At 33.4% G+C, this 26,618-nt stretch overlaps 1 protein-coding gene across 5 annotated transcripts; it reads right to left on the bottom strand.

Annotated features, from left to right (window-relative positions):
* Window positions 1-1,575: 1,575 nt before the first annotated feature.
* LOC138321013 (chitin synthase chs-2-like) lies at window positions 1,576-23,184 on the bottom strand. 5 transcript variants are annotated; one of them, XM_069264386.1, is made up of 18 exons: window positions 22,980-23,183; window positions 20,120-20,187; window positions 18,091-18,265; window positions 17,635-17,802; window positions 15,981-16,831; window positions 15,378-15,476; window positions 13,635-13,784; window positions 13,167-13,243; window positions 12,913-13,015; window positions 10,574-10,727; window positions 10,278-10,385; window positions 9,789-9,924; window positions 9,271-9,471; window positions 8,494-8,721; window positions 7,161-8,073; window positions 5,756-5,803; window positions 5,065-5,239; window positions 1,576-4,487 (listed from the first exon to the last, which is right to left on the bottom strand). In XM_069264386.1, exons 1-18 carry the CDS (start codon window positions 22,992-22,994, stop codon window positions 3,951-3,953), a joined length of 4,206 nt encoding a protein of 1,401 aa, XP_069120487.1. In that variant the 5' UTR covers window positions 22,995-23,183; the 3' UTR covers window positions 1,576-3,950. The 5 variants fall into 5 exon arrangements, with proteins under 5 accessions (XP_069120487.1, XP_069120491.1, XP_069120490.1 ...); XM_069264390.1 differs by lacking the exon at window positions 8,494-8,721 and having other exon boundaries at window positions 22,980-23,184; XM_069264389.1 differs by lacking the exon at window positions 9,271-9,471 and having other exon boundaries at window positions 22,980-23,184.
* Between the last annotated feature and the right edge of the window lie 3,434 nt (window positions 23,185-26,618).

Here is a 26,618-nt window from a genome sequence, read left to right as displayed (position 1 = left end):
AAAATTTATTTTAAATACCAATACCGTATACATTTTTCAAAAACTTCTATGTTTAATGTTAATATATATTATTCAGAATAAAATGTATATAAAATAAGATACTGATTGAGTTGTTCAATAAGTACATACATTTCTTTCATACCTACACGTGTAATACTGGCTGGTCTAGGGCAATACACTCATGTCGCCTGAGGCTGTATTGCATGGCTACCCATGCAATAAAGCCTCGTGACGTCACGGCGTCAACAAAATCTCTATTTCCTCGGTAAAATTTTAACATTTTTTTCACAAAATTGACTGGTTTTACTATAAAAGATGCAAGCAACGGAATTTGTGTTGAAAATATCACGTAATTTTTCATGTATGGAAATTGACTTCCAGTCGTGGATATCTTCGAATTTATTTCAAAATGGCGGGATATTATAGTTGTAAAATTGCAGTAAAACGTCGTGGTATGAAAGAAAAATACTCTTTCATAAGTGGATATGAAGGATAGGGATATTCTACCCTCGGGATCACAAAATGTTGCAAAACCCTCGGCAAGCCTCGGGTTTTACTACATTTTGTGACCCTCGGGTAGAATATCCCTATCCTTCATATCCACATATGAAAGAGTCTTATAGTATTACACGAGTCATGATCAGGAAATACTGATATGGACAATATGGACGCTGTACCCAAACCCGAGCAAAAGTCACGCACGTTAAACAAATGAACTACATAATCACTGAGGAGGTGATAAAATGATTTTTAGGCAAGACAATTAACCTAATAAGGTAAACACACTACTGTCAGAGCGATTTGAGCAGTTCTAGGCAAAAGTAGCATTACTCTGCGAGCAAGGGACATACAAGATGTTCAACCACAATGTGTAATGGTGGACAGCGAGTGAGTTTGAATATTTCAAACGCATTTCACCACCATGGGCTTTTCTGGCATATCACAGTAAAACCGACTGATCTAATTTCCATAAGTGGGAGAACTTGGTTTTTTTCCTATATATATACCAATTATAATATTCTCTTAGACTGAATTGTCCCTTTAATATAGTATGATAACATTTATTTTCAGAATAAGCTTAAAACATTTATTTGTTGACAAAGCAACATAATTTGAAACAGAATGTTCTAATAAAGAAGCTATATATGTAAAACTAGTTTTAATGTAGTCTAAGGCTGACAAAGATAGACATTATCTTTATAGACTGTTGCTCTATTTTGTAACGGAATATGATTTATAATTTAAAGCCCCATTATGTTTTGGGGTGAAAAAATATCGCCATAAAGTACCAAACTTTGCTGTATAGTAGAGCATATATCCTTATGAAAATATCCGCTAATAAAAAATGCCCAACATTTCCATATTTTTTCAAAACAATAGAAAACCCCTCTTCGGAGAGGGGAAAATCCGTAGTTCCGCCCCACAGCCAAAACAATCTAGTACGCATGCGTAGGCACATAAAATTGGAATTTCCCTAACAAACATCAACATCATGCATGGCGAACGCAACTCGCCAAATACGTGTCAGTGAACACACATATGGGTCCGTTGGAACGTGGTGAAGAGCGAGACCAATTCTTCAAACAACGATAATTTATTTAGCGGTCAAGTTGCTCGATCGTGATCGACTGCACGTTACGAACCCACGCATTCCACGCGTGGACTTACAAAAAGTACATATATATTTACATGTAGTTTCTGTATAAAACTAGACTAAAACTATTCAAAAAGTTTTTGTTCTTGAACAGAAAGCAAGCAATTAACAAAATTACAATTACAATGGTATTTGCTGATCTTATGAATTTTGTAAGATATATAGATGCATAGGGGGCCTAAATCTAGCTTTATTGAAATGTACATCGAAACCGAATACACGTTTGTGTTACCTGATGAGGCCTCCCATGGGGTGGCTCGACAAAACTAGTAAACAAATGAATATAAACACAAATACGCCATGTCGTTACCTGCTATATAGATATTAAACCTTGTTTCTTTTTAAAATAATACAGCGATGTATACATATATACGAAGCCTGGTAAGCCTACATGTTCTACTCCATCAAAGACCGAACATAAACTTACACCAGTGTTTGAGACAACAGTGTCAACGAGGATATCGGCATATTGGATATATCCATGGCAAGTGATCATGATCATGAATTACTGAGTACAATCCACATTGTAAGATCAAGATTTATGAACACTAATCAATCTATTCATGTATAATCCTATATCAACCATATGTTCGTGAGAGTTGAATTTCAGATTTCATTGAATTTTCCATCATCTTCTGTAGTGGTGTTGCACTCATCGTTATGTCACTTGTTGATTTAATTGTGATAAATTAATTTTATTGACCATGTTACACATGTAAAACAGTAAACACACAGATTACCATCTACTTGAAAGGACGAAATACTTTATTCTAGATTACCCTTACACCGTCGTCATGTGTTTACAATAAAGGTGTACGTGGCTACCCTCCGAAACGTCATTTGGCCTCTTATGTTTTTATACAACTGATTTGTAACCATTTCATTTCAAGGGGATTGATAATATATACATGTATACAATTTCATAAAAATAAAATAATGCACTTCGGATGTTATTATAAAATTTCCGTCATTTACACATATATCAGGCGCTCAAGTTTAATTAATATTTATTTGATATTCATCTTATTAATAATGGAATTAGTAACAGTATGTGCTAATTGTAAAAATATAGTTTATCGTTGATTTTTTTTAATTTTTGTTATAAATGTATAAGAAATACCAAAAACTTTATTTACATATCTTTGATAAGGTAGGAAGTTTTTATTGAAGGATACTATTTACATTTATGTATAATCGGTCGATTCATCTTTAATAGATTAGTTAATCAGTTGTTATGATATAAATCTTTATTAACGAGGGCAACATATAAAGACAAGACTAATTCATAATTGTCATGATGCTATGTCATTACTATTAATTATAAATAAATCAGCAAACACAGATAAATATTGATTGTATACAAGTATATAAACACAGACTAATTCTTTAAATGTTTTCATATAGCATTTGTTAGAAAATGGAAATCTTGCACTAAAATCTAAGATTTAGGTAGATCTTTAGTAAAATCTGTAATCATTGCATTTACTCTATATAAAGCATGCAGTGGTGCTTGCAATACGGGGGTTTCGAGATCCCGAAACGACGTGGGTAAAGTACTATTTACCATCGATTAGTCCCACCTTCCGGTGATTATGACGTCGTCATTTGACGTGATATTTGTGTCGTCATAATTACCGGAAGGTGGGACTAATCGGTACTTTACCCACGTCGTTTTGGGATCTCAAAACCCACGTATTTGTCTATCATAATGGTGGAAATTTGGAAAACAAATTCGTTTGTAATATACACATAAAGCGTGCACAAGTTGTTTCAGATTTTAATCAGGAAGGCCAAAACAAACAAATTTTTCTCAGAAAAGCGTAATGCATTTTGTTTGAAAAAGTGATTTTGAATAATGATTCTTGAGTCTTTAATTAAAGTTTACTTCAACAAAGTGTGTGCTCTTGTCAGGGATATATAGGATATATTAGTAACAGAAAACATCAAAAGTTTGATATCTACATTGTAACTTCTTTCACTTCTATGACGCAGAGTTGTATGCATAATATGAAAAGCCGGTCTTGTATGCACATATGTTGTTGAACATATTCTATACTTCATTTGCTCTTGACGAGATGGAGACGAAATACAGTTTTGATACAAAATTAGTATCAAAACCATCGGCATATGTTCACCCGATAGGTAAATGATATATTTAATTATTACAAATTAAATAACTTTTAGGGATATGATTTCTTTATATAAATAAGGAACCAATGTGTAATGCAGTGATAAGAAGGGAAATAACTCAAAATTATATTATTGCTTTTGATTTATATTTTTCACTTTTTTACGATTAATAGTCAGCTTCCGGGATGTAGTCATCAACATTAACTATCCCTCGATGCCTTTTCCGAACCCTTTGTGATAAGTAGTGACTAAACGTTCCAACCTCGTAATTCAATGAACGATCCTTAGTTCTTTCCCTCCTGTAGATATTTTCCGCCCATTCCCGACTTCTTTCATCAGGCTCTACCCCATGTCCCCCTGTTCTACCACTAATCTGGATACCCTGTACTCTCTCTTTTAATTTTCTGCGTTTTTCTGATTTATCTTTTTTATTATCTGTTGAGCTATCATTTTGGTAAATTATTTTCGCAGTGTAATTCTTCTTTAATTCGGACAGAAACTGCTCCCTCTTTTCTTCCAACGTTGTCTTGGACCACGGTAGCGTCAGTTCTGTGAATGCTAATAAATGAAGTAGGGTCCCCCAGCGATGCATCACCATTCCACAGAACTGTATAAGCAGGAGCACCATGAAGAATATGACAAAGGAAAGTCCTAGAATGTCAACCTGGAGATAATCTGGGCCACCGCCGTCGTCTCCCCATACCTAAATAAAAGAATATCAAGCTAAAGGGAAAATAACATATGGATATTTGTGATCTTTGCCTAATGAAAAAAGTGCTAATAATAGTGAAATTGAATGTGACTGTGTGGGATTTGTCATATTCTCTTTGCTTCTATACTCATTGTAGCAAGGTATTGAAGCTCAGTAATAAACTTTCTGTTAAGTATCATAAGGCATCTGAGCTTTTTACTTATCCGGATATGATAAGAATGTGTATGACATGAGTCGCCGATGAAATATTATCTTTTACTATTTAAACGTTAATTGTATCTACTCTCGAAGATAGATCATGTCACTGTAATATCATTTGAATCAGAGTTCTGCTTTTGATTTTGTCATAATGACAGTTAATGTAACCACTTATATTTTGCACTTATTAAGCAAAATAAAATAGTTTGTGCAAACCAAATGTGACTATGACATGAGCTTATTCCGAATGACAAATATATTAACGATATGAGGCTTTAAAAAATAACTGAAAATTTAACTTCAAATTCAGGCAAATAATGGGTGAAATATGGTTATCACGAAAATGCAAACATGTACAGTATATACATACGGACGGAATAGGTATTGTGACTAGTCCAGGGCCCCGGAGCTGGAACATAAAGTTAACGGCAATCCAGATAACATTGATGACTGCTATGCCTCCACACACTCCGTTTCGTAGCTCAATCAGCGTTTCCTGAGTTTCTTTCTGTGCTTTGACGTTCGCATCTAACGGTGAAAGGTACCTACGGAATACACACAAAAAATATTCATAACACAGAGAGGGAATAGCATAAATTACATGGTATATCACCAACTGATAAATGATTTACCTAAGTCATGGATGACTATGGAACAAATTGTTCCTAGCAAGAGGCATATTTTTACTACCAATATCTGACTACGTACTAAATATACAGTACATTTATTGGTTTATGCTATCATCGTCCTTGACATATTTACGTTTTTGTAAATACAAAACGATGATATCGAGTTAGTGTAAACCAGTCTATTTTGCACACCTTTAAATGTCGCGATAAAACGAAATCACGAAAATCAATCGACGCGAAATTATTTCAAAAACAGACACAATACAACAAAATGAATAGTCTAAATCGCGACATTAAATCGTCTGACAATAGTCGAAAGTCAAAAACCGCGAAATAAAATTACAGCGAAAAGAAGGTGTTTTACAGTATATGTACATGGAACTACATGCCATTACAACCCTTATGTGATGAAAGCACAAAGCAACATCTTACTTTTCTGTCGTACACAGTGCATTGGAACTTGATCCTACTCCACCGACACTATAAAATAAACCATGAATGTCGGTCATCTTTTCGATAAAATATTAACTAACAGAAAAAAACCCACATATCTGAGCTATCCTTATATTTTAAGTTTCAAAACAATAACAAATTACAAAATAACACTAGACAACCCGCTTATAGAAAGATTTGACGGGTTTGCGAAAACACTAATAACTCTTCCTTCCATCACATTTATTTATAAGCTAAATGGATATTTAATCTTTTGATGAAATCACAAATCAATACGAGAACACGTTGTAAACAGGAAGTGAAAATAAAAGTTCTACCAATGAACCAAATAAAATGAGTATGAAAAGAACAAGAATGAACAAATATACGATGGTAAAATGGCTCAATACCAAAAGGCAAGCAACAGAATAGACCCATTGTCAAAAAATGTATAAATATCAACAGCACAAGATAACAAAAGCTATAATTTCACTGCATGCAATATCATGTCAGTTTTGAGCCAATTTAAAAACAAAATATTACAAAGTAAAATTTTATTTCATAAGATAAAATATTTTAATGTACATGGGATGATCTTGATCCTGCTATATTGATGACGGGCCAATTGTGAGTACAAAAAACTGTGTATACATTACAACTGTTCACTTTCGAATTTCATTCAACGAAAACTGTCTTTCCGGAAACCATAATTCATATCCCATGCGTGTTCTAAACCATTCATCATTCAATACATATATAACACAGGTAAGTAAAGGTATACTTGATGTTTGTAAAACGACAACCCAAATATCAAATAGATATTGATTGTTAACTACATGGTCATTATATACAGGTTAAGTGGTTTTTATTAAGCAGGTCCATGTAGTGTAGAGATGTTTTTTATGGTAGGTTTTTATTTACCCTATGTATGGGTTTTTATTCAAGGAATTGATATCAATGCAGCTAATATATATATGGTTTATATGATTACAAGTGTTAAGGTTTTTAAAATGAGTTTTGAAGTCACTGGTGTTATCATTTTTGTCGCCTTATCAAAACAATGCATGGTAATTCCTCAAGTAGTAGTCACTGGTGTTATCATTTTTGTCGCCTTATCAAAACAATGCATGGTAATTCCTCAAGTAGTATTGTACCTGTATCAACAAACATAGCATTTGTATATATTATGTTAACAAATAAGAGTAGTCGACAGTTGGCACTGGACACCTAACAATGTGAGAGTACATAGCATCAATGTCGCCTGGGGTCTCTAAAATGTTCAATGATTCTGCTGTGTTTTGCATTTTAGATTCCTAATCTAATATTCCGCTATCAATACATAACTAAATTTTGAACAATGCCATACGTTGCTCTTCTAGAGTAAATATGTGTATAGTATTCTTACTTTTCTATAAATTCCTTCCAGAACTCTTTTTCAGCCGTTTGTAAGTCAGAATTCTTGTCTTTGCCTAACCAATCAAGTTCAGTCCAATACGGGACTGTTTCTGTAGGCTTGTTGTGAGGGAGATGTCTTTCATTTTCATTATCTGAGTTTGATGTCTCTGATGTACTTTTCTCCTTACATTTCTCTGATGATTGGTTTGTCTTTGTTGATAAAACAGACGGGTCAACATTATTTTTGGCTAGCCATACATTTATCAAGCTGTCAACTTTTGCACTTAGTTCTCTGACAACCTTTGCAGTTTCGTCATCCTTTTTCTTTTTCTGACGCCATTCTTCAAATATTTCTCCGAGATTAACACCAGGAAGAAAACGAGATATGAATCCTTTACTTTTTTCTAGCTCCTTCTGTCTGGCCTGTTCAGCTTCTTCCTCTAACTCCTTTTTTGTCTTGTTAACAGTACTGACTTCTCTTGTGCCCCAGGATACTACATGTAGGTTACACAGAGAGTACATAACAAGAAGCAAGAAGCCCATGGGCAGTCCAATAAAGTACAAAGCACCAAATAATAAACAGCCCAAATCCATCGGATGAAGAATACCAGCGAAAAGGAATATAATCACCAAACCCGCAAGGAATATGACGCTGGGATGAAACGGGTTTTCTTCCACTGCAGTCACTACACAGCCAACCAGGACCACAGTCATAATCAACATGTAAAACGCACTTAGAAGTTTTGCCAGGAATAATTGAAAACTCTGTGGAACCCAGAAACAAAGTAGAAAAAATGCCGCTGCTGGTAAACAGGCTATGTAATATGATTCCATAAGGCCAACTTGAAACACCGTCAGTATAGCGCCAGCGATCATCATCAGCACCGTGGCAGGTCCAATCATCGTGGACAGCATAAGTGTCCCTGTTAAAGAAAAAATGATAAAGATAAAACCTCTTAACTGATAAAGTCTCTATACTGCATGGGTTACTATCACTGACGTTATAACCACCCCTGGACTATCTCAATGTAAAACTTGGGCAACAGAAGCCACAGGTAATTAAATCCTTTGAGGTACATCAATGACATTGTATAACGTTACACTGTGGTTGACTAATGCTTTGAAGTTGGGCGTCGCTCTCTCTGTAATCTTCAAAGGAAGTCTCTGCAGGCCTGTGATATTCTCGTGAACTGCCTCCAGTTTTACAATAGCCAAGCCGTGGATATCACGTCAGTGATAGTAACCCATGGAATATCGATGTTGCAATTGATCATAAACCCGTTCAATGTAATTCATACTTTTAAGCGAAAGACAAGGTATATATAATAAAATCGTAGATCTACCCTGGTATATAATGTACAGTCGGCTTATGTTATCATTCTTCTTCACAGTCGCATCTGCGTCCTGCAATAGATCCATGATATTAGCAATAGTAGAGGGCATCCATCGTCGTCTCTGGTTGAAGAATTCGTCGAATCCTTCTGGAGCAAACGTGTAAGCGTCGGCCGCCGCGGCATAGTCGACACGATAACCTTGCTTAAGGAGTAGAGTACAAAGCCAGCGGTCTTCACCTTTTGATATGAATATTCATGCAGTATTAAAAATAGTTATAACAAAATCAAGAAACAGGTCAAACCCAATTATCAGAGACTTCGAATTTTACCTTTCGTTCAGAATACGTAGATAATTATATGTTGTCAATGTATTTGTCATGAGCGAGTCATGCTATAAGAAAATTAGTTTTTTATGTTCTTGTGGCCTGAGTCACCAACAAATCAGCAATAGTTTGTGGTGTAGTAAAGATATCCAATTCGTCTACGATTTATTATAGCGTATATGTTTATGCCATTTGTTAAAGGGCCACTACCATTCCAAAATAAAAATAAAATTAAAAGTTAAAAAAAAAAAAAAAAAGTATTTTCGGTAGAACATTTATATTGGTGACTTAAAATGAGGTAATTACACTAGGACGACGGCGGTAAACAGTGTGATCTGCATTATAAAAACTCACATATGATATTTAACATAAAATTGTTAAGTACGTAAGTTTTGGCAAATAGTATTAACGTTTAGCTGATATCTTTTGCGACTCGATTTAACTCCATCAAAACTAAACCTACCCATATCATACATGAGGTAATGCACAGCCTCACTTGGGAGGATTGCATACTTCCGCATCACATTGTCGTCCATTAGTGCAGATCCTCTGAACAAGCTGAAACATCCCGGGCTACATAGAACGCATCCAAGGATGTGTTCCGTAGACTTCTGAAGCCAGTGGGCTACAGCATATTCAAACTTCTGATACCACACCATCGGACCTAAGACACAATAACAAATTATACCGATATCCTCATCATGAACATATCAGGATATGCAATCACATGTTTTCATTGCTGATGCGTAAATTTTAAATCATATTATCAGTTTTACCAAATTAAATAGTACTCAAAAACTTTAACAATAATTAGGTAATATGTGTCTCAAAAAACGATTATCTATAAGCGGCATTCATTACTGAATCCAGAGAAGTTTAATATCTGATACGCTTTTATATCAAATTCCATTTGTTTAATCATTTTATATTCCTCTCAGCATAACCCTCTAAAGATTATGTAAATGTATGATTGAATGTTACCATTGCCAATAGGATATATCCTGCCACAGGACGCCCCCACTTTGTGGTTTTTCCTCATCTTGTCTACCAACATTCGAACTGCATCAGGAGTGAAATCCACATCACCATCAAGAGCCAGAATAAACGTGTTGTGAGCCTTGAATGTTATGAAAATCATATAAAAATAACCTATAATTTTATTTGAGTATTTTTTTTCTTCCGGTATTGATTGATTATAGTTAACATCGTACAAACTGTAAAGATCAGTAAACGCTGGCTTTCCAAGTTTATTATGAGTTGTGTGGTGTTTATACCATATAGTAAGATTAAATTCTCTGATGAACAATTTCGATTATCTGGCTGTATTGCATTCCTCTTGATTTAAACAGCAAACATAATTGACATTAACCAATATTAAAATTGACCTTAAAACAAATATACATTTATTTAACAGGCAATGTAACTGACAAATGCTAATCGTATCTATTTAACAATAATTGAATTATTTACTTTTTCAAATTTAAACTTGAGCATTTTTTTGCCATCTTTGTCATCCTTGACAGATTTCTCAGCATCCAGTCCTATCCGAAACCCAAGCAGGTAATACATGTACATCACCTACCGGAATAAATTACGAAATACAGAAAATCAATCTTCGTTAGATTTTATTTAAATCAATCAAAGTAACAAAAAAGAAATTTCAATTAAATAGTCCAAGTTGCACTGCATGAAAAACCGTTTCTTATATGTTTGTTTTAATACTATTTTTCATGGATACTTTCGTCATTCTTTACGATGATACTAACCTGTGACCATCGCTTTCGGTGGCGGATTACATTTTTATCTTTCAGATGTACGTAGAGGAGACTTCCACCTGGAAGTTCGTACACCAACTGGCCACCGTATGGGGTAGCAAACTTCAACGGATCATCTATCTCTATCTTTGTATCGTGTGCAGCACTGTGGGCGATATTACAAAAATATAAGGAAAATGTTTCATATTTATCAATAATCATGAATGTGTGTCATTTATACTCATAAAGATTATTTGAATGCAATACATATACATATATATTATCTGTTAACATGATAAGCGTTGTCTTCATATCTTACCCAGTTTGTTTATGTCGAATTTGGTGATTTAAATTCTTTATTTACAGGTATTGAATCAGGAGAACAAACCGGCTTGAAGGGTTGACATGGCTGTTATTGAAACAGTTCAGATTCATTTCAGGAAACTTTTCTTTGTTGCCATTGAAAAAACGCGGAAACGAAAAATGCATATATTGATCAAGGGTAGTTTCCATGCAAAATATATTATAAGATTTTTATATAGATGTTGTTTATTACGTATACAGGTATATTAGGACCGCAAAAAGGTATCAGAAGATATGTTCACCATTACATGTCATGGTAGGGATACTGTTAAACACACATATGCTAAAGTTATTTTTCTTTTTTATTTATTTTGTACCAAAATTTTTTAGAAAAAAGTCTATTTATGAGGCGTATGCTATTTCAGTGATTTTTTCGTTCGTTATTTTTTTTAAATTTCGCTTTTTCAGTATTGTCAATATGTTGTCGTCGTGACGTCATGTAATTATTCGGTTTGTGCAGGCTGCCATGAGTATGATAAGAAATATCTTTACCTTACTGAACGTGTGGACGTGTGATCTGTCAAATATGTGTGCCATAACTGGGCGAAATATTGTATATGCTATTCTATCTTCAGTAATCTATTAAAAATCATCTGTTTTGATGAATAAACCTGTGAAAATCATTCAAATGGACAGACAAACATTTATTATGCCTTATAAACCAAAACAGAATTTCTGCAAAATGTTTATTTATGCCGTATTTATGTATAGATGTGTAGACCATAATTTGGCTTAATGGTCTGACCATGTGTACTCAATTTACTACACTGTAGATGTAAATATACTTATTTCTGGTAGTACTGCCAAATTTCATGATCGACTCTAATTAGTACTTGTAAGATTAAAACCTATGCATTGTAAGTATTGTAATTCTCAAAACGGCGGTAATGTTTTTGATTCGTGAGTATCAAATTTACAGAATACTATCTTCTGATTGGCTACACAGATGGTTACTATGTCATAACTATCGAAGTGGCGAAAGATACAGTTCGAAAATTTAAAAATATTTTATTGACAAAAATATATATGTATATCAATGGTATTGGACATCGGATATAGCCCTCTCTTGATACATGTAATATAAACACTACACACATATATAATGGAGGGTTTATGATGCTAAGGGGAAGTAACCCCCTGATGAAGAAATATATCGGGAGATTTAATATGAATATGATGTCACAATTACAAGACGTAAGGTTGCATAATCCAGGTTGAGAGGGTACTATAGCCTCATAGTATTGTCTTGTGATATTTGAGTGATTGCCTTTAGCTCGGGCTTTATTCCACTTCCTGACAATACTATGATACAACAGTGCCTTTTAGCAAGGTCGTGATAGATACACATGTAGATATCATTGACCTTTAGTTACCCGGGCATATGGTTTATGTCATCAATGCTGAACACCGTCTGTTTACTAAGCCTGTGTATAATACAAGACGCCCAGCATATGTGTTATAGTTAAAACAAACTTAAAACGGGTTTGTTCTTCATAATGGATACCTGTGAGGAGTTTTAATTGAAAGGGAACACCCACGATAAACCAAAACAGTTGGGCAGGGGCCCTTATATTTTTCCAAAAATATCATTGTGGTCTCATACATATATCACTGAATAATTTTGCAACATTGATATTGGTAAAATTCGGATTTATTAATCCTTTCATAAAGCAGTTTCATATCCACACAACATTAATTATCCAACGTATTAATGAAGATTGAGTAATTTGTTTCATTTCCAAACAAAGTGCATTTGACACTGAATCGCGATACATTGTTTGTCGACCGATATATAAAACAATTCGTAAAAGATGGATAATAGATGTTTAAACCCTCTGTGTTAATTGTTTTTCTTAAAAGAGCTGCTTATAATTACTTTGTTAACAATAACTTACTATATATTTTAACAGTATCATAACAGTATGGTATTCGATACAATAGGGAGAGGTACGACTGTTTATACTGAAGTGATTATATCATCATAATACCTTGCAGCATCAGGCAACAGTTCCACAAACTGTTTCACAAACTTATTGGGCACCCTCCTTTCTTCTTTGTCGTATTCGAAGGCATCATCGAATAATATGTGACCTGGAGCATGAAATGAAAACTTTCAAATGGTTACTTATTCAATAAAAATGCAAATCCCAACAAAAATGATTTTCAATTGAGAGCAGATAATATAGATATTAACATGTCGATTGGCGTTTTTTTTTTTTTTTTTTTTTTTTTTTTGACTTACTTTCGAATTCATAGGTTTCTGTAGTTGGTGCCTTGGTCGAAGCTGCAGCTTTGCGTATCGAAAAATCCATGTCCATGCTTAACATAGAATTACAAACAATATTAAAATCAACAATATATAAGTGAAGTGTTTATATTACATTAATTTTGTATAAGTGTTAAAAACAAATACTCTACTCCACTGTAACCCACAACGTTAGTGACTATGACGGAAAAATCTGGTGTTAGAATAGAAAACAAAACACAACAAATCTTCACGATGTTTACTATCGCGAATCACCAACTCCAACTACAATGTGTATCCAGTAATCCAAATTAAAATAACTTGTTTAGATAGATATTTTCGTAATATTTGAGATGTACATGTCTAACGATGATAAAATGATTCACGTATTCAGCTTCAAAACACTTAAAGTTTTGAAAAGTACAAAAATTGTCATTTGAAGTTTGATTCAATGAAAATATTTACTGGAAAAGCGATTTCATCAATTGAGTCATTTCCGTTGAGGTCTCGTGCCATAGTGTTGCGCATGCGTAGATAACGGGTGGAGTTTGGTTCTTGTTTGAAGATATTTCACTCTGGGTTTCTTCAGACTTTTCAACATCCTTTTCTTTATCCCTTAAAACCATAATAGTTACGTTTTTCATAACAATTTCCAGCTTTATTAATGTTTCTTATCCCTATAACTATATAACATTAATTAACATAATATCCTCCAAGCGAAGGAAAGCCTTTCAGAAGTAAGGAAATAAACTTTCCTTAACGTATGTGAGGGTTTCCTAAGGAACACTATATGTTAGATTTGTGCATGTCATAAGCTTCCTTAGGTTGATGAATATTTATCAACTGATCTCTGGTTAGTCAAAACAAAATTGATGTTAAAGGTTTGACTTCATTTCAAATCGTTCTATCTATTATGTCATCCTCACTACATATCCATAATATAACAGCCAATGCAAAGTAAACTACGCTAGAGGTATATAATTCAATTTTGAAGATATTATCTGTAGTATTTTGAACTATAAGGATTAATTTGAATATACATTTTATGCTATGGAGATATAACACTTCAAAGTTTTTTTGTGATTATAGTTAATCCTTAATTATTTAACCTAATAGCAATCAATTTATATATTTACCATTGCATTATACTTATTAAAATTACGTCAACAAAACACAACCAACGGACCACTAGAACGTGGTATTTAAAGAAATCAAGTGTTTGTTATACACAGATCATATTGTTTTGAAATCCACCCTTGCGAAAGTGCTCTTAGTTAGCAGGTGGTCGTTATATAAATTGGTCTGAGTAAGCAGGTGATCTCTATACAAAGTGGTCGCTAAGGTTAGGTTTGACTGTTTATGGATATCTTATATTACAAATAAAAAGATATTAAAATAAAAAAAGCAAATGAGGATCAAGGATCATGCCATCAACTCTACCTTAACTCTTTGTTATGAATTATATATAAACATAAACAGCCAAATCAACTCAAAGCAATATAATCGATATATCTGAATAGGCGTTTATCAGAAATATATCCTCCGGGGTTGTTTAGCTACAACAGAATAGGGATTATACACAAACACAACAGAAGACGATAACATTTTATTGTCATTCGATATATCGAATTTGTTTCATTTCAGGTAAATTTCATGTTAAGATTAATTGCAACACAAACATAACTTCAGTCAAATTTGAGTATAAAAATCGATCACTGTGTCTGTTAAGATTATCAATACACTTGAGAATCATAGTTGGGCTTGTATAAACATTGTATTTGTGTTTTTAAATAACATGTATATAGATAGAGTGTCATGTCAGTGGCACGTGTTGGTATGTCCCTTGCCAGCGTTTTAAACTTTTTTATAATGGATTGCAGTATTCCATTCACAAAACATGAAATACAATATTTTTACTTCCTCTTTTGGGTCACCCGTTAACATACCATATCAATGTTGGTATCTTTAAGACTGAAAACACGCGTGGTGCCAAATTCAACATAAGTATTACTTACAAAGTATAAAGGAAAACAGACAAACAGATGGAAATGTATTCAAATAAATCTGCTGTTGATACAGTTAAACTTTGCGTTCATTGGCGGTTCACATTGTATGCTGGATAAAACTTGTAAGTACGTATACAATAGAACGCCAATCACATGATAAGATAAGATATCGGAAAACTATCTCTTGATTTACGTCGTTTACCTTTCAGTGTTTTTGTTGACCTTGTGATCTTGGCGTCGTCGATTTAGAACAAGGTGCTGCTCGAACAGAACTCCGCAATATTTTGGAGCAACAAACAAGCTATTAAAATAAATCAAAATGTACTATCGTTACCTCAGTAATATATTCCTCATACTATGTATATATTTATTGTATCTTTATTTATTTATCATTAGATGTTTAGAAATTGTTATGTATCGGCAGATGTTACTGTTATAGATAATATAAGATTATATACTTAGAAAACATTTCATTTATACCAATAAAAATCTCATTTTACATGATCATCTTCAGAGATGTTTAAATTAACTAAATGATTGATTTAAACAAGTGTGTTGTTTTATTGAACAACAGGAAGGGGTATGGCCATTTATGAATATTTAAATCATATAGATTACACCACGTTTTTTTACAATGATGATTATTGTTGGGTTTTTTCACAATCTCGCCATAAATCATTCATTAAAATTAATTTCCGCGCGTATAACCATATCTTTGCAATGTTATTTTATTATTGGGTATTTGGGTAATGTCACGGTATGATATAAGATTGAGTATTTATTCTAAAGCATACCCCACACTTACGAATCAATCTTGGCCATTCTTTCCTGCTGTGGAGTCCATATATGCCTGCCGATCCAATAGAGGGATGGAACAAAAACATATGCTATGCAGGTTTGCCAGTCCGTTGGAAAATCACATTTGGTTTTAAGACTATTCAGTTGAACTATTGGAAGGAGGTTTTCGGAATTGAGATAGATGACAAGAAACGTAATGGGGGTGGTTAATAATAATGGTAAAGAAAACGAAAACTTTTGCATGTTTAATTTGCATGCTGTATAAGCAACATGGTATCCTATGAATGATGAGAGAATGAATACAAGTAGGTTTGTATCGAATATCCATTTGGGCCATGTATTTCTAAATGCGATTGGAAGCATATTGAAATAAGTATCAATCTCTTTAGATGTTTCAATAACACCTATAACGAATACAACCCCTATTTTCATAAATGATACTATGATCATAAGAATTGGTCGCTGTTTGTCGGTGATTTTTACCCGCTGCTTCAGAAATTCACAATCTTCGAAAAAGTTTTCCCAACACAAAAAAGAACAGGCAAATAAACATATCACTATACCAATGGTTTCTGACAAGACATCATCTCGATAAACGTCCGTAAGTATGATGTACGGTATCAAACCAAACTGAATGATCACTGCTACCACGTCAAGACTCATTAATCCCCATCCTTTTAATTTTACTTTTTCTGCTTCAGTATTTCTAAATTTAAGCCATGACACAACATTACGTAGACCGGGCAGAAGACCACAGGCGTTCATCATGGCTGTTCCTGTGACATTGTCAAAGTGTGGTAAGTAATGGTAGACCAGGAACCCTATCCCGGCGGTCGGTATGGATTCTAACAGCAACACCTATAAACGATGCATGTCATAGAAACTGCTATTCTGCATTTGCACATTACAGAGTTATCTGCCATTGCGGGTAAGTGTTGATTGTGACATCATGTGTTTTCGAGCGTAACGGCATTCTTATAGAGAAAACGACGTGAATATCGCTTGCAAAAGACTGACGTCACAATTTATACCTATCTGCAGGAGAATCTACTTTGTAATAAGCAAAGACGGAATATCAAATCGGCTAAAGCATTCTATGAAATAAAAGGCACAGCGTTGGATCTACTGCATACATTTGAATTGGAAGTTTCAGCATCAATTAGTATTACAAGTTTTATTTTCTAATATTCTATATAGTTCAATCATCTTTTACATCATTGTTATATTTAAGTATTAATAAAATACCTGCAAATGCGTATAATAGTCATAAAGCCATGAAGTTCTAGAAATAACTTTATTAGACAATAGACGACACAAAACGATGTTGAGACTTTCAATAAGAATATGTCTCAGTAATCATATCATTGTCACAAGGTATATAGCCATGAAGTACATTTTGTTGACAACTGCGCTTTGTTATCTTCATTTAACACACGTTCTCACATAATGTGACAACACCTATGCAATAACAAAAATAGATTTAGATTTAACGTAGTAATGCTTGTACCATTAAGATAGTAAGTCTTGTACATCAAATAACTGATCCGTATTATTCAGTAAAAGAACTAGAACACAACCCTTGGACATGTTATGTAATAACGCAACACGTTAAATCAATTTAACAGATATCAAAAATTCAGATTAAAATAATTTTGTTATACCTTTAAGATGATAAGTGCCGAAGGCCTCTCCGTCTTCCCAAATAGAGATCTCCAGAGTCCGGTGAGAAATATGAACAGATATGGAAAACATACCCCAATCCACAGTACCAATCTTTGTCTGAGTCGCTCAGTAGCATCAAGTTCTTCAGGGGTTTGGCATCCAAGGTTCTTGAAAAAAATATTTTCAATTTCGAATTCAATGATAGTAAACACATGCAATTAGGGTAATACATGTTAAATATAAATTGAATGCTAATTGGATGGATTTTATGGAAGAAGACTGCGAAGTTTCATCCATGGTAAAAAAAGACAAATACAAATATTTTTAACAAAAATCTTCAATTGAACAAAGTTAACACTGTAATTGTATTGCATTGTCAACATTATGGCTTAAAGCTTTACCAAGCTATTACAAAGGATAAATTGTCATGTGAAAAGATTTATAATATGACTTACATTACCGTGAGGAATTAGGGATAACAATGTCAACCTCTGGCACACAGTACATAGTAATAGAGACAAAGACAACGTCACGAATGCCACTCCTTTCAGGACACGGATTACCATTATATAATTCCTAATTCCTCTCCGTATATCTGCTGGGCCATCCATCTCAAACGTATCCCAGTATCTGAAAATAGGTTGTTCAAAGGCATTATATAAAAAGGGTATTAAATCTTGCACGATTTTCTTAATAGTGTAACAAGTACTTGGTTTGACTTGGCTTGATAAGTCAACAATTAGAGTAATTCAAGGGTGTGCGTGATTCCTATGTTGAAAGAAAACCGGAGTACCCGAAGAAAAAACACTGATCATAGGTAACTGGTAGCTCCCAAAATTGGATTCGAAATCTACCAAGAGTTGGAGGGCTGGTGGTAATATGTCGGTACTTCTAATCGTATACCAAATATTTCATTCTTACTATTAACACCATTTATATTGTCTAAACATTTGTTCGTTATGTAAGGTAGTGCAATTTTCATACATGTCCATGTCTGTTTAAGGTATGTTACAGTATATGTTTACTTAAGTTGTATACCACCCACTCCTAGTTGTAAACATGTGAGCTTTTTTTTCCCCTTTTTATAGATCTTATCTCAAAAAGCAAAGTCAGCGACACCATTGGACAGGTAAGATTGAAACATATAGCCATTTCTTTCACGACACCAATAAATCATTTAACCCAAACGAGAACTTAATCTATACATCGAACACTGAAGGTCCCGACAGGTGTCATTGCGGTATTATGTGTAACTAAGGTAGGGAAATATGCCGCCTTAAAAACAAGAACTTTTTCTACTTGTATCCAAGCAACGGTACAGTGCGGGACGTATTAAATGGATCAGAGACAAACAATGACTGGTAAAATGGCCAAATATCAGGATCAACATTATCCTATAGTCATAAAAGTCTGAAGATAATTACAATGACATGTTAACTCTATGTGACAAAGATGTGAAAATCAAGAATTTGTCACTCAGCTACCAATATAGCTTTAATAACATATCTACAAGTGGTGATAAGACTTTATATTGAGATACTAAGATATAAGTTACAGCACAACAACAACAATAACGTTTTAATGTCTATTAATGTGTCATAGCTCATATCTACACTCACAATACGTAAGATATATGGTCATAATAATAACAAGAACGATGTTTAAAATACATAATGAGAACAATCATTGCAAAATAACAGCATTCAAAACAATATTGTGAAGTACAATTAATTTCATGGACCTTTAGTAATTGGGCCGAAAGGATCAATTGCGTTAAGGATCCACACCTCTGAGGTTTCTGTCCCATTGAAGTCTCGTTTCGACATAGATCAAAGAAGTTTACAAATAAAATTTACTTTAATAAATGAACTATTTGGTAGACATTTTGAAAATATGTCTATTTTCGCTTTGAGAGAGCCAAAGTTTAAATTATCCCATTTTTTGCTTAAATTGTTTTTATTTAAATCATCACTGCGCCAGCATTTTAGCTATATCAAACAAAGTGTTAATGTAAATCTTTACTAGGTTCATGGTAATCAAAATAATACGAATTAATGCGTGAAATTATACATTTTTGTTACATTATTTTTACATTTAATGGTACATTGAACACTTTATTATTTTTATTGGAAAGATTTTGGCTGATAACCTGAGGCTTGCAGAGAGGGTTGACCAGCTGAAATTAATATTTCACTCGGGTTGAAATATCCCTGTCCACTTGACAGACCCATGTAAGATGTTATTAGTCTTCTAAGAAGTGCACATCCCTAATAAAACAAACACAAACAGCGCACTCAAAGTTAACCATTGAACTTCATTATATCATAAATAAATCAGTATATTAATTATTTCTGGTGTAAAAATAAAGTATTAAAGTATATTAAAGTATATTTTTCCTTATTATTCGTTGCGGTTATAGTATGACAAGTGCTACAATAATAATACCGTTTAAATATGTTTATTTAAGTTTCATGTGTACAGTACCTGACTTTGTTTGTTGGTAGGCTTTCGTCTGAACATGTGTCATACCCACTAGACACGCTCCCATACCGCTGTAAAGAATATCAAGGTTTATAACATATTTGATGACATTGATTTACTTTTTTTTATAGTTTTTCATTCATGTGATAAAAGTGTCCATAAACTATCAAGTATCACTTACTGGAATATGAAATTAACTTCATATGAATAGACAAGTTTGAAATGTAACTCAGCGTACATGTTATGAATATTATTCATTTGCGAAAAAATCTCAATTTTGCAAGATGAAATTTATTCCCTGGAATACATTTAATAATTAAATTTTGTAAATATTTACTCATGGCCGATAATAATATATGAAAATGACATAACTTCCCTTTCTATCTACATGCGTTTCCGATTTTAATTGTAACTGAATATGAAAATCCATTTATATGTTGGAAGCCTTATGAAGATGAACATAAGTCCTATTATAAAATTTGGAGACGATTTGCTGTTCCATTTACTCTTTGTCCATTCTAGTAGTCTTAAACACCCTCTACATTGTGTGCTGCAGTATACTTTATATACTTTTGTTTAAAAACGCTCTGTAACGTATTATGTCTTAACTTTGTTTCTTACTATGCTTAAAAGATTTCAAGGACTGCATATCATTGACAAACAATCCTCTATGGTATGAAAATAATGTGTTTTTCCACTAGAATATACTAGTTTATGAAGATAAGTATTAGGTTTTTAGCTTTAAGAAAAATGAAGAATTATAAAAGTTGTAAGTAAGACATATAGATGATCAGACAACATGTACATATGCATGGTATGACTCCATATTAGCCTTACTATATTTTACCTATCTGTTACAACACTTAACTAGATTTAAATTCCTTTTATTACATGCATTGCTTTATGTGTGCACGTATGTGTCACACATACATGTGTGTTTTACTAATCATACAATGACAGGGACGATTGTTTACTTACATATGAACACCATCTCAAGATGTTTATATTATAACTACAACACTACCTAACCGAGTATAATAAAAATACAAATTTCCACATATTACCATTAACATAAAATATACCATGATATTGGTCGTGCGATTTAGATGTGAAAAGTTCATTCCGGATTCATTTTCAACGTGATAAGACAAAAAGTGTTCATTTTAATTATATAAATGTGATCATTGTTTGAATTATGTAATGTATTGTCAAAAATGTTTAAATAATCCTATTAGTTTTTTCGCCCTGCATGGGAACAAATTATCTGGTCACTTCACACAAGTATAGTAATATTTTATGCGTAAGTCAATCGATGCATTCTAAAGTGTTTTATATTGAGGTAAAGTTTATGACTTTATCTCGATATGTCTTGATAAACAAGGTTGCATGCATGCACATATTGTCAGTATAATGCATAAGTACGGGTGCCATTCTCTGATAAATTAGAGTTTTCCCCAGCGGATGATTTATTTACACAGTACAGACTAAACCAGGAAGTCAAGAAGCACACAGTGCATACCTAACAAATTGCTACTTGCATACCCGTTTATTCAATTGTACCGTCAATAGATCCATACACGCACCGTTCACGTGGGCAGACAAAAATGAATATCGGTGTCGATTTTGTCGGCGGGATTATAATCTTTGCTGCCAACTAGTTTATTTAGTTCTTTGTACGTTACTTTACTATTGTTTTACTTGTCTCAACAATGAACCTAGAGGTATCAATAATTTGATAATTAATAATCAATAATAGATATACTTGTACATTCTAGCTTTACCTAACCTGGTAAGATAAAAGAAATATTAGCATAAGCGTAAAATACGGTATATGGATTGTAATGTGCGTCTAGACACGCTACGATATAACCCACCATTTATTTCACGTACTCATTTTGCTTTGTTTTATCTTGTGTTCTGGACATTCATTCAGACACTAAAAGAAACTCAATCGCTATTCATGCGACCTGCTTTGTCTGCTTATTGTTATGAATTGAAGGTAAATACCATTATCAACAATTGATATGTTTAATGTGTACGAAATTCCCGGTTTGGAAAAACATTAACGTACCAACCATTAACATGAGGGTTTATTGTCTATGTATCGTCTTGTATCATCCCAAATGTCATATTATCCTTAGTTGTTGGTTTGTACCCCCGGGTCCTGAAACTGTATGAAAACTTCATGTGCTGAAATATTATGTATAATTTATTTGTGATTTTTCTGAAACCCATTATGGTAGAAACTATTGATTTCATAGTCGTTATGCCATTTTCTGGTCTTTTTCTACACTTTTACTCTCCGGATTGAAGCATAATTTTACTTCATTGTATAGTGTGGGAAGATAAATTAACTTCATGTTCACAATAAAGTGTGTTTTCTCTTTCAGCTCATTTGCGAAAAGAAATAATTTCACCGCAGGATTGTGTGTCTATTGTACAGGTTTTAGAGGGAAAAGCTTCAACAACTCTGGATCATGAAAAAACAAAGGTTGTCTTCTTTTTCTCTGCGAAAAGGTTTTGATAGACGAATTCATGTCAGGAACCTTCATTTCAAAATGAATATACCAAAATTTAAATACAGTTTCGCCGGTTTAGATCCCCTACAGTATTAAATTTCACGATCATTGAGATGCCTTGTGTTGTCTGTCGCAAAAGGCTTTTATCAAGAAGTAGTTTCTAGAAATGTTAATTCTCATTTTCATAACACATAAATGAATAGAGTCTCCATTTCAATTATTAACATACGCTTGAATAAAATCACTTCATAAAAAAGATATTAGATATACTCAACTCTTTTTTTAATATCGTATGATTTTATGTTAATATTTTTTATACAGCAAAATACAAAAAAAATCGTTACCTCTTCACATGCCATCTTGTATATCTTCTACTGTTTCGTTAGGTAATACAATAAGCAAAACATACAAAGCGTCTTTGTAACATGCTGAAATCCTCGAATATTCCTAACCTGGTTTATGGCACTACTACCAAATCATTAATAAAATATTGTTGCCTGAATGTAAGGTTTTACCACCGTAATCGTTATCAGAAAAGGGCTGTTCCGAGAAACTGTTCTATTTTTGGCGTTATTTTAAATCGTTTGCCAATATCTGTAAGGTATTTAAATGATATTCGAATATCGTTATCGCCTTGACATACCTCCATCAGTGTAATTATTCGTGTAAACTTTATGATGTAAATTACCTTTTTATAACAATGTCTGAGTGTTTTAATTGTCACTGTTTCCAAATGGGAACAACAAAGTGTTAAAATTTCAATGGCGTTAGCGTTATGATCTGATTAGTGATTTATTCCATACTCATAATAGTAGTGATATCATACAAGGTACAATGTTTAAAGCCCCATTATGTTTTGGTGTGAAAAAAATATCGTCATAAAGTACCAAACTTTGCTGAATAGTAGAGCATATATCCTTATGAAAATATCCGCTAATAAAAAATGCCCAACATTTCCATGTTTTTCAAAAACAATAGAAAACCCCTCTTCGGAGAGGGGGAAATCCGTAGTTCCGCCCCAGAGCCAAAACAATCTAGTACGCATGCGTAGGCACATAAAAAGTGGGATTTCCCTAACAAACTTCAACATCATGCATGGCGAACGCAACTCGCCAAACTTATACGTGTCAGCGAACCCACATGCGTCTGTTGGAACGTGGTGAAGAGGGAGACCAATTCTTCAAACAACGACAATTTAGCGGTCAAGTTGCTCGATCGCGATCGACTGCACGTTACGAACCCACGCATTCCACGCGTGGACCTAAAATTCATGTTGTACATGTAACTTATGTATTTACATGTAGTTTCTATATAAAACTAGGCTAAAACTATTTAAAAAGTGTTTGTTCTTGAATGGAAAGCAAGCAATTAGCAAAATTATAATTACTATTTTATTTGCTGATCTTATGTATTTTGTATTAACGATTTATAGATGCCTATACAGCCTAATCTGGCTTTATTGAAATGTACATCGAAACCGAACACACGTTTGTGTTACCTGATGAGGCCTCCCATGGGGTGGCTCGACAAAACTCGTAAACAAATGAAAGTAAACACAAACACGCCATGTCGTTACCTGCTATATAGATCTTACACTTTGGTTCTTTGTCTAACAATACAGCGATGTATACATCTGGTAAGCCCACATGTTCTACCCCATCGAAGACCGAACATAAACTTGGCCAGTGTATCGGCATTATCAGATATATCCATGACAAGTGATCATGATCATGAATTACTAACTGAGTACAATCCACATTGTAGCATAAAATTATTAGTATGAACTTTAAAATTACTACATGCAGAAACATAATTATGTTTATGTTACATGTAAAGATACATGTATATGAACCACAGGTGTTTGGCTCTATTTTTTTTACACAAACACATATATATATATATGTGTGTGTGATACTGTGTCAGTATATAAAGAGAGAAAAATGTCTATAGAGCCAAACACCTGTGAATGAACCACATGTAGGCCTATGTGATTCATATCATCTCATAATTCACTGCATGCACGGGACAGGAAAAGGAATGCATGTACAAAATGTAGAATAATTTGGTTTGATTGAATAGTACTAAGAAATGAAGTATAAAAACAGTCAGTTAATGATTTCTAAATATCCGTTTAATAAGACTGGTAAAGTCCTAGCAGGTATCACGAACCTATTTTTCTTACATATTTTATTTAGCGCATAAACTTTTAGACTTGCTCCATAAATCGAACTTTTTCTATGAAAACAAATAGGCTGAATGCTATTAAACATAATTCACGTTCGGCGTAAAATGGAATGCACACTCGTGAAATTAGAGAAATTTCAGTTTCAATTCCCTTTTCCTTTTTACATGTATACCGTACTAAGAATTACGTACTGACGGAAATTGATAGTCCGCCAGGTAGCATCATGGGTCAAAATAATATATGTTGTGTCTTTTTAATGACGAAATAGTCTGACAATATTTATATCCCCTTAGTTCACTCTAATACTGACGTTTGTACGAATATAAATGCGAGTCTTTGATTACTTTAATTCGTTCCGTGTACATAAAACTGTAGGCATACATGTATATTTAAAAATGCCCATACGATAATTAAGACTCATGCACCTGGTAATCAATACTTGATGTATATACACGCGTACTCTGATGAAATGTATGATGATCCTTTTCTAACCACACGAAACGTAATCGAGAAACATTTAATCAGTTAATTATACAGAAATGAAATCTCGACAGGTATCGGTATATAGCCCCCCGGTTGGAATATATACCAGAAAATTTTTACATGTATAATTGATAAAAAAACCATAAAGGAGGTAATAGCAACGGTATATATGTCAATTAAGTGCTGGGTCCTAACAAACACATACATGTTGGGTACATTAATACTGAGAATAGATATGTATAGATGTAATATACGATATGTATACTATCGTATATATATGTGCAGTAACCGTGTTGATAACGAGCAAAGTAATATATATAATACAGACATGTCTCAACATACAGATTGACGTATCTCGACTAGCACCGATTCCAGTAATCTTTCATCTACATGTACTATCACATATTTCATAGACATAAGAATATCGTTATAAGATACCCAAAGAAGAAATAGAAAGCAGTTATACATGTATATAGTAAGCTATTGGTCCACCTCTTTACATATGTTCTAAGTATTTTAGATATACTGTGCTCTCCTAACTCTCAAATTATGAATAGATTAGTAGTATCATGATATTTACTTATCAATATATAGTTTTGGGATAAATACTGTATTTATCTAAATTATTACACGAGAGGAAAGTTAAAATCAACCGATCATTACCAAAATTGACACGGCCACGTGTTTATATTGGTACGATAAAATACCCCATATGGTGCCCCATGTACGCATTTCACTATTTACATCCACTATTTTTCGATTAATACGTATTCTGTATTAAGCTTTATATAAACTATATGTAACCTTTGACAGGACACATTTATAATTTGTGAAATCTGATATGTATCATATACTAAAACAATTATAGAACATTGTATTGCTCACCGTTTGCTCAAAACTGCCCTCTCTCTCTCGGCCATGCGTGTTTTTGTTTACTATCCGGGTACCGAACATACGTATACACGAGGTATTTTTAACTATGCAAATCAACCCGTTCTATTTTAAGAATTCTTTACTAATTGATAATTGCGTAATTATCTTCATTGGAAAGAAACCAAATGAAGAACCTTTCATAAGGGATGTTAATATATATATTTTAGCAAAGTTTGGTGAAAGCATAATGGGACTTTAAAAGCCAACACTAGAACACTACTTCCACTGGTATGTGAAGACAAACTAAACATTGAATGCAGATCTCAACCTCACAATAGGATTGGTGCATGTTTGCCGTTAGGGATAACTCGAAATGCTCCAAATCTGCATTAAAATGCATTTGTTGTGCTCTGTTTGATAAGAAGTGGATAGGAGGATTTGT

This window comes from Argopecten irradians, chromosome 4 (assembly GCF_041381155.1).
Source record: "Argopecten irradians isolate NY chromosome 4, Ai_NY, whole genome shotgun sequence".
Classification (NCBI taxonomy): domain Eukaryota; kingdom Metazoa; phylum Mollusca; class Bivalvia; order Pectinida; family Pectinidae; genus Argopecten; species Argopecten irradians.
This window is presented reverse-complemented; position numbering and strand designations above follow the sequence as displayed.

What these genes read in the sequence shown, in the direction of transcription:
- LOC138321013 (XM_069264386.1), bottom strand. An exon ending in CTACCAACAAACAAAGTCAG is followed by an intron (nt 18,266 to 20,119) that starts GTACTGTACACA and finishes ACCTATTTTCAG; the next exon opens with ATACTGGGATACGTTTGAGA. An exon ending in ACTGTACATTATATACCAGG is followed by an intron (nt 8,074 to 8,493) that starts GTAGATCTACGA and finishes TTTCTTTAACAG; the next exon opens with GGACACTTATGCTGTCCACG.